General features: G+C 48.2%; 1 protein-coding gene across 1 annotated transcript in view; it reads right to left on the bottom strand.

Moving 5' to 3' along the window:
- The window catches only part of WNK2 (WNK lysine deficient protein kinase 2), a gene marked incomplete at its 5' end in the record, with an annotated part of 158,323 nt that overhangs the window by 118,125 nt on the left and 25,917 nt on the right, over positions 1–14,281 (bottom strand). Inside the window, one exon of the mRNA XM_079706772.1 lies at positions 91–263. Within this exon, the coding sequence (XP_079562898.1) occupies positions 91–263 (173 nt within the window). The remainder of the gene's footprint in view (positions 1–90; positions 264–14,281) is intronic.

The following is a 14,281-nucleotide window of genomic DNA, read 5'->3' as shown; positions in this document are numbered from 1 at the left end:
GGAGGCCTGGGGCCTCAGCCATCGCGACTCTTGAGCCCTGGGTCAAGCCCACCCCGAGGCCCCGGCTGGCTGGGAAGGTGGTACGCTCACGTCTTCAGCGTCCCCGAGGTCATCAGTTCAGTCACCAGCACGATGCACCGCTTCCCCCTGGCACTGGACTCCCAGAAGTCATAGAAGCGCACAATGTTGGGGTGCTGCAGGCCCTTCAGCATCTCAGCCTCCTCCTTGAACCGCTGCCTCTCCAGTTTGGTGAGCTTCCGGTCCTAGGGAGAAACACACACAGGCTGAGAGGGACGCCCCGCGCAGCCTCAGGCAGAGGCCTTCCAGGGAGCCAGGGCCAGGAATCCGCCAGGCCACTCGCTCGTCTCCTCACACACCGAGCGCAGCAGATGGAAAGGACTAAACATCTAGGGTCGAGGGAAGCCTGACCCAAGTCCTTCCCCTCTTTATCCACAGAAAGCAGAGCAGGCCTCTGGCTTAGAAAGCCGGCTCCTGGTTCTCCAACATCAGCAGCATCAGACCCTGAAGCCTCATTGACCCTGAATGAGCTCCTCCTTGCTCAAGAAGGGCTGAGGCAAAATGGTCTCGGGAACCAGAGACAGCTCCAAAACCCACACTGCAATACTCATGAGCTTTTCCCCTAAACACAGCTCTGAAACCTTGCTCCCTGCACACGTACTTACTGAGTATTATTAAAAGAAAGAAGCATCCGTTTACTTCTAATTTACACATAACTCTGAGAATATGCTCACAGCCACAGCAGAAGACAACCGGAAAATCAGGAGATGCTGACAAGAGACAAGAACACAGAAGAAGAGCAGAGTCTCAGCCATGCCCACATCAGTGCTAGAGGACATGGCAGACACACTTCCTGGGGCCTGGGAACACCTGCACCTTGAGCACTAAGCTGGACCTTAAGTTTAAGTGGGGAGCTGTAACACCACCATCAAAGTACTAGAAGCCGGGCTTCCCTGGTGGCGTAGTGGCTGAGAGTCCGCCTGCCGATGCAGGGGACACGGGTTCGTGCCCCGGTCTGGGAAGATCCCACATGCCGCAGAGCGGCTGGGCCCGTGAGTCATGGCCGCTGAGCCTGCGCGTCCGGAGCCTGTGCTCCGCAACGGGAGAGGCCACAACAGTGAGAGGCCCGCGTACCGCAAAAAAAACCAAAAAACAAAACAAAACAAAGTACTAGGAGCCACCTCTGGGGTGTCGCCCATAAGTGCGCTCCAGCCACATCTCTGGAGGAAGACCACTGACACCCGCAGCACATTCCAATACCGCAAGCACCTTGTGTGTCCCCACCCCATCTGCTCCAGCATTTCCCTGACCCCCATCCATCACCAACCCTGCCCCCTGCCTCATCCCGCCCCTGCAGCCTAGATCCTGGCCCTCCCCTTCCTAAAACCTTCCAAAGGATTCCCACCTCAGAGCACTCAGAGCTCTGTTGTTTTCAACTTCAACTCATGGATGAATCTTACCTCTAGGGACCCCAGCACGGCCTTCTCCCCAAGCCTGAGTGTGTACCCCCAGTGTCACCTCCATCACGGCCCCATCAGCCCACAAAGCCCACACCTTCACGCTCCCACCAGGAGGACTCTCAGAAAGAAACATAAATACAAATGAACACAAAACATCAAGTTTTGAGGAGCTCTAGGAAGACAGAAATGGATAAATCTGGACAAATGGATGAAAGAAATCAGAGCTGAAAAAAATCACAGGCCAAAACCCCTCAGGTCCTTTGAAAGACCTCAGAGGACATCAAGCCAGACTCCAACCAATTCAAAGAGAAGAGGAGGGCCCTGGAATCATGACGAGATCAGCTGGTTAAGGAATTCTATCCCAAGTGGCACTGTACCCATTAGGCATTCTCCCTCCCACCAGGCCCACCCCAACAAACCCTCATCAGACACTCCACGCACAAGTAGGACTGGACAGCATAATCACCAACAGAGCAAAGATATACCAAGACTGATCCCAGAAAAACAAATAATTCAGGGACAAAAGCGACTTCAAAAAAAAAAATCTAGTTCATGTCCTCATAAAGATCCAAGAGGCTGACACACATAAATAAGAGCAGCTTCTACTTAAAAAGAAACAATCAAGGAAGAGCTTTTACAAATTAAAGTTCCATATTTTAAGAATAAGATATTCTGTAATCTAATGAAACACTAAATACCAAAAAGTAACCATTTAACCAAGACAATAACATGGAAACATGTTCTACTCATCAAAGGTGATGCTGGGCTTCCCTGGTGGCGCAGTGGTTGAGAGTCTGCCTGCCGATGCAGGGGACGCGGGTTCGTGCCCCGGTCCGGGAGGATCCCACGTGCCGCGGAGCGGCTGGGCCCGTGAGCCATGGCTGCTGAGCCTGCGCGCCTGGAGCCTGTGCTCTGCAACGGGAGAGGCCAAGACGGTGAGAGGCCCGCGTACCGCAAAAAAAAAAAAAAAAAAAAAAAGGTGATGCTTTGTTTTAGAAAATAAGTCAAGCCACCAACATATTCTCAATACATGTATTTGACATGGGAGTTACATCTAGAATACAGATGGAACTCCCATACCTCAACAATAAAGACATGAACAGCAAAGTCACAAAAGAAGATGCAGGGGCTTCCCTGGTGGCGCAGTGGTTGAGAGTCCGCCTGCCGATGCAGGGGACGCGGGTTCGAGTCCCGGTCCGGGAAGATCCCACATGCCACGGAGCAGCTAGGCCTGTGAGCCATGGCCGCTGAGCCTGCGCGTCCGGAGCCTATGCTCCACAACGGGAGAGACCACAACAGTGAGAGGCCTGCGTACCGCAAAAAAAAAAAAAAAAAAAAAAAAAAAAGAAGATGCAGAAATGGTCAATAAGCACATGAAAACATGCTCAGCATCATGAGTCACCAGGAAAATGCCAATTGCAAGCACAAGATACCACTTCACACCCACCAGAAGGGCTAAAATAAAAAGATGGATCATTCCAACCACTGGGCATCTGAGAGCAGCCGATCCCTCTGGGCACACAGCTGTTGGAAGTGCAAGCTGGTACAAGCCTCAGTGAGCCCTTGGCAGGTTCACCCCTGCTCTAGATCCAGCCACTCCCCTCCAAGGTAACCACCCCAAAACAAAGGATTGAGAGCAGCTCCATTCATAATATCTCCCAAACTCCAGAAAAGGCAGAACTCACACGTGGGGCTGAAACCAGAACAAGGGCTTGCCTCTTTGGTGGGGGAAGATGCAGGAGCTAAGAACCTGGGTGGGTGTGGGGGGCGACGGGAACACTCTACATTATAACAGAGGACAAGGGTTACACCTTCGCATGCATCTGTCAAAGCTCATCAGCTATACACTTAAGATCTGTGTTTCATTATGTGTAAGTTACACCTCCATTTTTCAAATGTAAAAATTAAAATGAACGCATCTGAAAACCAAATGGAGAAATAGAAGAAAAACATCAAGGGACATGAAAGAACCAGCTGGAAGTCCTAACAACAAGGAACAGGAGTTATAAGAGCAGAAAACAGATATCAGGAAGGAGGAAGATAGCAGAATAGCAGTTCCCTGAGCTAAAAGAAGAACTATTTAGAATAAAAGCATGTGCCGAGGCCAGGTCAGAGTAAATGAAAAATGACCCACCTCAGTTTCATTCCAGCAAAAGTGAGATTCCCAAAGACTGAGATCAAGTTCTACCTGCTGAGGAACACCAGACAGGCATCCAGTCTCACCGGCAACATCCTCAACGTGCCGGCTCAAACCTGGAATTCTATCACCAGCCAAAGGGACATCAAACCACGAGGCCCAAAGACTTATTCTCAGACACTCAAGAACCCAAAGGTTACTTCCCAGCACCCTAGGTGAAACAGCTACTGGAAGTGTTTCTGCAAAACACAGAACAACACAGAAGGGAACTTGGTGAAGCCAACTCCACTGGCCCACAATGGACGACTGAACTTGGCTGCACCAGGTGAAGGAAACCAGAAAGGACGTGGGGTTGCCCCACTGTGCCACTCCCTGCCCCAACAGATAGCTTTGGGCGATGACATTTCAGTTATATTTCAGTTACTAGACCTTCCAATAGTCTAGTCACTGATTCTAGAGGAAACTCACAGGATTATTTATAGTTATAATAAAAATTGTTTCTGCCAATATTTCAGCATCAACCAACAGCAAAGTTAAAGATTTCATTATATTATAGTTTGGAGCAAAAGGTTCATGTTATAAATAACATAACTAACAAAGCTAACATATGTGCCCTGCATATGCTATAGTTTTCATTTTTAGATGCCAGCTAAACAGGATAAATCCAAGACTTGAGTATAACACAAAAGTCAGCTTTTTAATGACAGCACCTCTTGGAGCTGGGCTGGGTGTGGAGGTGGGAGGGAGCAGACCTTATTTTATGTTCTAAGCCACTGCGCTATTTTTAACTAGGTGACACACTGCTTGATAATTTAAAAGGTCAGTTGGCATATCCTCAGAGAACTGCCCAGAGCCGCCGCAGTGCGCTGCCCAGCGTACCCCTCTCAGAGCTGGCCGGGGTACTTTTCACTGTTTGTTGATTGCAGGCTGGCCCCATTAGCTCAGTGACTCCATGGAGGCAGGACCACCCCAGTGACTGATGCATCATCACTCTTTATGAGGTGAATTCAGTAATTGATGCACTGGGGGCTCAAGTCATGAATCAGGATAGAAAGAGAGCACCTGATCCCTTTGAGAACCCCAAATCCTGCCAGAGTCAGGTTGTTCTTGAGGTCTGGTGTTGAGTGGTGGGCTCTGGCTGCTCACACAGTATCGCTATGGGACAGTTCACCCCCACCACACAAGGAGGTGAGTTCTCTTAGACCAGCCTCCCTCCCGCCAGGTCCCTGGTGGTGGATAAATTATTGGTAAATTATTTATTGGGTAAAGATGGCGAGAGTCAATCAAATTATAAAGGATAAAAGCATTCTGGGACAATGCTGGCTCTTGTCTCCTATAGGGAAAAGGTCCAGCCAGTCACGGATGGCACCCTCGGAGTGGGGACAGGGAGGACGGGTGGCCAAGGTGGTTAGAGGAAGAAAGCCCTGGATTCGACAGGCCCTCCCAGGCCACCCAGGGACCAGCTCTGCCCAACACCACCAGTGAGGGCTGAAGCCATTAGGCCCAAATGGCCACACTGTCTGCTCGCAGGGGATTCTGCGACCATCTCCTTTCACCAGGCAAAGCCCAACCAACCCCATGATGAGCAGAGCTGCCCGGCAGCCCTGAGTCCTGCCAGGGAAAGGCAGGATCCACACACACAGTACAGAGACGGGACATGAGTAGCAGGGAGAGAATGCCCAGAATAGCCAAAGTCCTGAGGGTGGCAACCTGGACCTCTCTCCAACCCCATTTGGTCATAAAACAAAAGAAAGCCTCAAGGGTCTTTGTTGAGAACAGTCCCACGTACAGGGAATCACTCCAGGACAGGGGCTCTGGGGACAGAATGGGCCCAAGGGTGGGGGGTCACTGGTCCTGCCTAGTGTCTCTGCACACTCTAGGCCCCATATTCCATTGGTAGGAAGAGCCTTCCCAAGTCTAGAGGATTTGACCCAGGCTCAACCTGCTGCAGAGCTGGCCCATTCCTCACCACTCTTTCACCATGAAGCAGAGAGAAGGCGCAGTCTGGGGTCCAGGTAGGTGCACAGGGAGTGGAGATGTCAGTGGAGAAGAAGAGGATGCTTGGTCCCCCAAGTCCTGCTTCTGGCGAGGGTCATGTACCTCTCTGTCACCAGATGGTCACTGAGGCTCGGGGCATGCAGGAATGGGCTGTGGACAATCTCAGGGGGGAAGGGAGTGGCAGGCAACAGATAAATACACAATTACACTGCACCAAAAAACAGAGGAAAGGGATAGGTGGGTGGGGCAGCTAGGGGCACCCCTGAGCCAGAGAACACCCCCATGGCTTGGGGAGAAGGGAAGCCCCCACCTACCTAGGGCACTGGCAGGGTAGGGATCCCAGGAAGAAGCATCCTGTATGAGGGAGTGAGGTCCCAGGGAAGAGTGGGCTGATTGTAGTGTACGTCAGCACAGGGGCTGGCGGCTGCAGGGACAGCAGGCAGGTGGCTCACTGGGGATATCCTGACCTCTCAAGAGCTGAGCTCCACCAGGTGAGCAAAGGAGAGCTCTGGACAGAGGGTAATATCTCATGCTTTGGGCTATGACCTGTTCCCTCAAATATTTAGTGTGGTTTTTCTGGAAGATAAAGGTTATTTTATTTTATTTTTTTTTTTTTAATTTAGCATCTTTATTGGAGTATAATTGCTTGACAATGTTGTATTAATTCCTGCTGCACAACAAAGTGAATCAGCTATATGTATACATATATCCCCATATCCCCACCCTCTTGCATCTCCCTCCCACCCTCCCTACCCCACTCCTCTAGGCTGTCACAAAGCACCAGGCTGATCTCCCTGTGCTATGCGGATGCTTTCCTCTAGCTACCTATTTTACATTTGGTACTGTATATAGGTCAATGCTCTTCTCTCACTTCGTTCCAGCTTACCCTTCCCCCTCCCCGTGTCCTCAAGTCCATTCTCTACGTCTACGTCTTTATTCTTGTCCTGCCCCTAGGTTCATCAGAACAATTTTTTTTATAATTCCATATATATGTGTTAGCATATGGTATTTATTTTTCTCTTGCTGACTTACTTCGCTCTGTATGACAGACTCTAGGTCCAGCCACCTCAGCACAAATAATCCAACTTTGTTCCTTTTTATGGCTGAGTAATATTCCTTTGTATGTATGTGCCACATCTTCTTTATCCATTCATCTGTCAAGGGACACTTAGGTTGCTTTCATGTCCTGGCTATTGTAAATAGTGCTGCAATGAACATTGTGGTACATGACTCTTTTTGAATTACGGTTTTCTCAGGGAATATGCCCAGTAGTGGGATTGCTGGGTCATATGGTAGTTCTGTTTCAGTTTTTTAAGTAACCTCCATACTGTTCTCCATAGTGGCTGTATCAATTTACATTGCCACGAACATGCAAGAGGGTTCCCTTTTCTCCACACCCTCTCCAGCATTTATTGTTTGTTTGTTTGTTTGTTTGTTTGCGGTATGCGGGCCTCTCACTGCTATGGCCTCTCCCGTTGCAGAGCACAGGCACCGGACGCGCAGGCTCAGCGGCCATGGCTCACGGTCCCAGCCGCCCCGCGGCATGCAGAATCCTCCCAGACTGGGACACGAACCCGTGTCCCCTGCATCAGCAGGTGGACTCCCAACTACTGCGCCACCAGGGAAGCCCTGTAGATTTTTTGATGATGGCCATTCTGACCAGTGTGAGGTGATACCTCACTGTGGTTTTGACTTGCATTTCTCTAATGATTAATGATGTTGAGCATCCTTTCATGTCTTTGTTGGCAATCTGTGTATCTTCTTTGGAGAAATGTCTATGTAGGTCTTCTGACTATTTTTGCATTGGGTTGTTTGTTTTTTTGATATTGAGCTGCATGAGCTGTTTGTATATTTTGGAGATTAATCCTTTGTCAGTTGTTTCATTTGCAAATATTTTCTCCCATTCTGAGGGTTGTCTTTTCGTCTTTTTTATGGTTTCCTTTGCTATGCAAAAGCGTTTAAGCTTCATTTGGTCCAATTTGTTTATTTTTGTTTTTATTTCCATTTCTCTAGGAGGTGGGTCAAAAAGGATCTTGCTGTGATTTATGTCAAAGAGGGTTCTTCCTATGATTTCCTCTAGGAGTTTTATAGTGTCTGGCCTTACATTTAGGTCTTTAATCCACTTTGAGTTTATTTTTGTGTATGGTGTTAGGGAGTGTTCTAATTCCATTCTTTTACATGTAGCTGTCCAGTTTTCCCAGCACCACTTATTGAAGAGGCAGTCTTTTCTCCATTGTATACTCTTGCCTCCTTTATCAAAAATAAGGTGACCATATGTGAGTGGGTTCATCTCTGGGCTTTCTATCCTGTTCCACTGATATATATTCCTGTATTTGTGCCAGTACCATACTGTCTTGATTACTGTAGCTTTGTATGTAGTCTGAAGTCAGGGAGCCTGATTCCTCCAGCTCAGGTTTTCTTTCTCAAGATTGTTTTGGCTATTTGCGGTCTTTTGTGTTTCCATACAAATTGTGAAATTTTTTGTTCTATTTCTGTGAAAAATGCCAGTGGTGGTTTGATAGGGATTGCATTGAATCTGTAGATTGCTTTGGGTAGTACAGTCATTTTCACAATGTTGATTCTTCCAATCCAAAAACATGGTATATCTCTCCGTCTGTTTGTATCATCTTTAATTTCTTTCATCAGTGTCTTATAGTTTTCTGCATACAGGTCTTTTGTCTCCTCAGGTAGGTTTATTCCTAGGTATTTTATTCTATTTGTTGCAACGGTAAATGGGAGTGTTCCCTTAATTTCTCTTTCAGAGTTTTCATCATTAGTGTATAGGAATGCAAGAGATTTTGGTGCACTAATTTTGTATCCTGCTACTTTACCAAATTCACTGATTAGCTCTAGTAGTTTTCTGGTAGCACCTTTAGGATTCTCTATGTATAGTATCATGTCATCTGCAAACAGTGACAGCTTTACTACTTCTTCTCCAATTTGGATTCCTTTTATTTCTTTTTCTTCTCTGATTGCTGTGGCTAAAACTTCCAAAATTATGTTGAATAATAGTGGTGAGAGTGGACAACCTTGTCTTTCTCCTGATCTTAAGAGGGAATGGTTTCAGTTTTTCACCACTGAGAAAGATGTTGGCTGTGGGTTTGTCATATATGGCCTTTATTATGTTGAGGTAAATTCCCTCTATGCCTACTTTCTGGAGAGTTTTTAAAATAAATGGGTGTTGAATTTTGTTGAAAGCTTTTCCTGCATCTATTGAGATTATCATATGTTGTTTATCCTTCAATTTGTTAATATGGTGTATCACATTGATAGATTTGCGTATATTGAAGAATCCTTGCATTCCTGGGATAAAACCCACTTGATCATGGTGTATGATCCTTTTTCTTTTTTTTAATTAATTAATTTATTTATTTTTGGCTGTGTTGGGTCTTCATTGCTGTGCGTGGGCTTTCTCTAGTTGCGGTGAGCGGGGGCTACTCTTCGTTGTGGTACGAGGGCTTCTCATTGTCGTGGTTTCTCTTGGTTGCAGAGCACGTGCTCTAGGCGCGCAGACTTCAGTTGGTGTGGCACATGGACTTAGCTGCTCCATGTCATGGGGGATCTTCCAGGGCCAGGGCTCGAACCCATGTCCCTTGCATTGGCAGGCAGATTCTTAACCACTGCACCACCAGGGAAGCCAGGTGTATGATCCTTTTAATGTGCTGTTGGATTCTGTTTGCTAGTATTTTGTTGACGATTTTTGTACATATGTTCATCAGTGATATTGGCCTGTAGTTTTCTTTTCTGGTGACATCTTTGTCTGGTTTTGGTATCAGGGTGATGGTGGCCTCGTAAAATGAGTTTGGGAGTGTTCCTCCCTCTGCTATATTTTAGAAGAGTTTGAGAAGGATAGGCATTAGCTCTTCTCTAAATGTTTGATAGAATTCACCTGTGAAGCCATCTGGTCCTGGGCTTTTGTTTGTTGGAAGATTTTTAATCACAGTTTCAATTTCAGTGCTTGTGATTGGTCTGTTCATGTTTTCTATTTCTTCCTGGTTCAGTCTCAGAAGGTTGTGCTTTTCTAAGAATTTGTTCATTTCTTCCAGGTTATCCATTTTATTGGCATATGGTTGCTTGCAGTAATCTCTCTTGATTCTTTGTATTTCTGCAATGTCAGTTGTTACTTCTTTTTCATTTCTACTTCTATTGATTTGGGTCTTCTCCCTTTTTTTCCTGATGAGTCTGGCTAAAGGTTTATAAATTTTGTTTGTCTTCTCAAAGAACCAGCTTTTAGTTTTACTGATCTTTGCTATTGTTTCCTTCATTTCTTTTTCATTTATTCCTGTTCTGATCTTTATGATTTCTTCCCTTCTGCTAACTTTGGGCTTTTTTGTTTTTTCTGCCTTCTACATCCAAGATTTTGGATCATCTTTACTATCATGACTCTGAATTCTTTTTCAGGTAGACTGTCTATTTCCTCTTCATTTGTTTGCTCTGGTGGGTTTTTACCTTGCTCCTTCATATGTTGCGTATTTCTCTGTCTTCTCGTTTTGCTTAACATACAGTGTTTGGGGGTCCCCTTTTCCCAGGCTGCAGGTTCATAGTTCCCATTGTTTTTGGTGTCTGCCCCCAGTGGATAAGGTTGGTTCAGTGGCTTGTGTAGGCTTTCTGGTGGAGGGGACTGGTGCCTGTGTTCTGGTGGGTGGTGCTGGATCTTGTCTTTCTGGTGGGCAGGGCCACGTCCAGGGGTGTGTTTTGGGGTGTCTGTGAAATTGGTATGATTTTAGGCAGTCTCTCTGCTAATGGGTGGGGCTGTGTTCCTGTCTTGCTAGTTGTTTGGCATGGGGCATCCAGCACTGGAGCTTGCTGGCTGTTAGGCTGAGCTAGGCCTTAGTGTTGAGACAGAGATCTCTGAGAGAGCTCTCGCCAATTGATATTATGTGGGGCCGGGAGGTCTCTGGTGGTCCAATGTCCTGAACTCAGCTCTCCCACCTCAGAGGCTCAGGCCTGACACCAGGCCAGAGCACCAAGACCCTGTCAGCCACACGGCTCAGAAGAAAAGGGAGAAGAAAGGAAAGAAAAAGAAATAATAAATTTAAAAATAAAAATAAGATTGTAAAAATTTTTTTAATTATTTAAAAAAAAAATTCAGGTATTCCACAGATGCAGGGTACATCAAGTTGACTGTGGGGATTTAATCCACTGCTCCTGAGGCTACGTGTTGAAATTTCCATTTCTTTTCTTTATTCACACAGCTCCTGGGGTTCAGCTTTGGTTTCGGCCCCACCTCTGCATGTAGGTCGCCCTCAGGCATCTGTTCCCCACTCGGACAGGAGGGGGTTAAAGCAGCGGCTGATTAGGGGGCTCATGCTCACTCATGCCAGGGAGAGGGAGGGGTACAGTAGTTATAATCGGAATGCAGGCAACCCTGCGGCAGCAGAGGCCAGCGTGACGTTGCAACAGCCTGAGGCGCGCCATGTGTTCTCCCAGGGAAGTTGTCTCTGGATCACGGGACCCTGGCAGTGGCGGGCTGCACAGGCTCCCGGGAGGGGAGGTGTGGAGAGTGACCTGTGCTTGCACACAGGATTCTTAGTGGCTGCAGCAGCAGCGTTAGCGTTTCATGGCCGTCTCTGGGGTCCGAGCTGATAGCCACAGCTTGCGCCCATCTCTGGAGCTCGTTTAGGTGGTGCTCTGAATCCCCTCTCCTGGCGCACCCTGAAACAATGGTCTCTTGCCTCTTAGGCAGGTCCAGACTTTCTCCCGGACTCCCTCTTAGCTAGCTGTGGCACACTAGCCCCCTTCAGGCTGTGTTCATGCAGCCAACCCCAGTCCTCTCCGTGGGATCTGACCTCCGAAGTCCGAGCCTCAGCTCCCAGCCCCCTCCCACCCTGGCAGGTGAGCAGACAAGCCTCTCAGGCTGGTGAGTGCTGGTCAGCACTGATCCTCTATGCGGGAATCTCTCCGCTTTGCCCTCTGCGCCCCTAATCCTGTCCCCGCTGGCTCCAAAGCTTCCCCACCCACCCACCCACCCCGACTCCTGCCCCCACCAGTGAAAGGGCTTCCTAGTGTGTGGAAACTTTTCCTCCTTCACAGCTCCTTTCCAGAGGTGCAGATCCCGTCCCTAATTCTTTTGTCTCTGTTTTTTCTTTTTTCTTTTGCCCTGCCCAGGTACATAGGGAGTTTCCTTTCAGGAAGTCTGAGGTCTTGTGTCAGCATTCAGTAGGTGTTCTGTAGGAGTTGTTCCACATGTATATGTATTTTTGATGTATTTTTTGGGAGGAAGGTGATCTCCCCGTCTTACTCCTCCGCCATCTTGAAGGCCCCCCTTACTGTAGTTTTAAAAATAAATTCACTTCTTTTAAATTCAAGTGCTCTCCTTAACCACATCTAAGCAATAAAATATGTGAACTCACAGAAAAAGGAAGTATGCTTTTTCTAATTCATTTTAAAACAAAGGCATCAGAGAGCGTGTACTCTAGAGCAAGAGCTCGCACCTCTCCATTCTTTGATCAAAGAATACAGTTTTCCTTTGCTTCTGAAAAAATAAAAGATAAACTAAACTAAACTAAAATAAAATAAAGGCATCATTATTAAAGTATAAAGTCCTCCTACCGCTGCCTTAAGATGGTATCCCACTTCTGAGGAAACGTAGACCCAACATGAAGGGTCTGTGGCATCACAGAAAAAGGAAGATCCCACTGGGCACGGGCTGAGAGTAAAATCTCAGGGGACACACAGGTCAGGGAGGGTCGGGCACTCCAACACTCACACCTTCTTTGTCATGGGTGCCAACAAGCTTGTAATTCCCTGAGGAGGAAACATGAACATCACCATCCAGCCCCTCACTGCTTTCATAAATAATACCATCTTCTTTGGTGTGGAGCAGTAGATTTAGGTGCACAAATGACTCAAAATTAAGGACCTTTGCTCTTCTAAGGCCACTGCCCTTCTCACAAAAGGCAGAGCCACCAGCAGCAGCAAGGGCCCCACTGGGTCCCGCCCCTTCTGCCGCCTACAGAAGGACTATGTAAAACTAGGTGCCTTCACCACGTGTGAGCTGGGATCCAACTATGTCCTAAGTTTAAGTAGCTATAAAGGATGTCACCTCCAGCATACTGTAAATACTGTTATTATTTTAATGCTCTACGAAATGGTTCCATGGAACTTCATGGTCTTGCAGCTATATTATAAAAATACACAAGTGCAGATTCTTATTTCCACTCCACAAACCTAATATAATACAGTTTTTCCTGAAAGTCTTTATTGATCACCTGGCCACACTTGTCTGTCATAAAATGATGCATGTTGGAATTTAGGGGTTTTATTTCCTATGGTCATACTGCTTTGAGGGCCAAACGTTTTTCTTCTGCACTGCGTTATTATTACAAAAGAGTAGTGCATAGTTGATCAAACAGATAGCAAACGCGACTGAACACGCAGATCTTACTGAGCCAGGTGGAGCCTTTTCCCTATCACTTCACACATTCTCCATTGGTGAACCTTAATTATCACTCGACTGAGGCTGAGCCAGCATCAGTTCTGTTCATCTCTGGTTCACATCAGCCAGCAGATGGGGTAAGGGAGCAGTTATGGTTCCAGCACAGAGCAGTTCTTCAGGACCGGCTGGCAGCCCCATCAGGGCCTCCTCCATTTCTATGGACATAGAGTGTGTCACCCATCTGTGGGAGCCCCATCCCCAGACCCTCACTAGGGTCTAGCATTACTTTTTACTCTGGGCAGGGCCAGAGGTGAGGTCCAGGGTGGGTGGGGGTGACCCCTGCCTACCCTTTAGGAAGCCCCTATCCCTGGCATGAACACAGTGGGTCAGTTTTGGGACAGGCCCTTTGTGCTGGGCACCCCTGGGGTGGAGGCCTCTGCCCCATGCCCCACCCCAGGCTCTGGGTCATGGGCAAGCTATAGGACCCCACCCACCCCAGGCCCGCCCACCCTCCTCATTACAGGACACAGACCAGGCCATGGTGAGAAGCCAGCGGGAGTTGCCACACTTGGTAGGGACAGGTGGAGGAAAGGAGCCGAACAGAGGAAGAGGACCGGAGGGGGGATGGGGGATATCTCTGAGAGAGCAGACAGGCTGGGTGGGGGGGAGGGAGTGGGGGGAGGCAGCACCTGATCAGGGACACAGCCACAGCCCACCAGCATCCCCAAGAGCAGGAACTCGCTGGGCAGGCCCGAGCCTTCCTGCAGTACCCACCCCCAAGCCCTCCACCCCACAAAACCTTTTTTGGGACCTCAGGCCTCACATGGGCCACAGACAGACCTGAACCAGCCCACAGATAGTCCCAGGTAATGACAGATGGCCACGGCCAAGACACACTTCGTCCCGTCACAGCGGCCTTGAGCATGCCTCCCTGGCAAGGCCTGGGGAGTCAGCCCTCCATGGTTCATCTAGTCCCTCATGGCCTGGCCATGGGGTCTTGACTCTACAGCTGTGGTCTCACCGCACTTGTTTCCCCTCCATACAATGGGAAAGGATGGAGACCTCGTGGGGGTGGTACCAAACTCAGGTCCGTTCTCTCCTAGAAGCAGGCGGACAAGGGAGAACAGGGCAGTGGGGCAAGGGAAACCAGGAGGCCAGGGCAGCAGACCCATGCAGGACGATGGCAGCCAAGGGAGAGGAGGGAAGGCTTTGCTTTTCTCAGGGGAACATCTGCTCTAACCCTGGGACCCTGGGCCAGAGCAGTGGGTCATCATGGTGTGAAATGCAAAC

Source organism: Hyperoodon ampullatus (genome assembly GCF_949752795.1).
Source record: "Hyperoodon ampullatus genome assembly, chromosome: 6".
In the NCBI taxonomy this organism is placed as follows: Eukaryota; Metazoa; Chordata; class Mammalia; order Artiodactyla; family Ziphiidae; genus Hyperoodon; species Hyperoodon ampullatus.
Note: the sequence above shows the minus strand (reverse complement) of the source record. Positions and strands in the feature narration are given on the sequence as shown.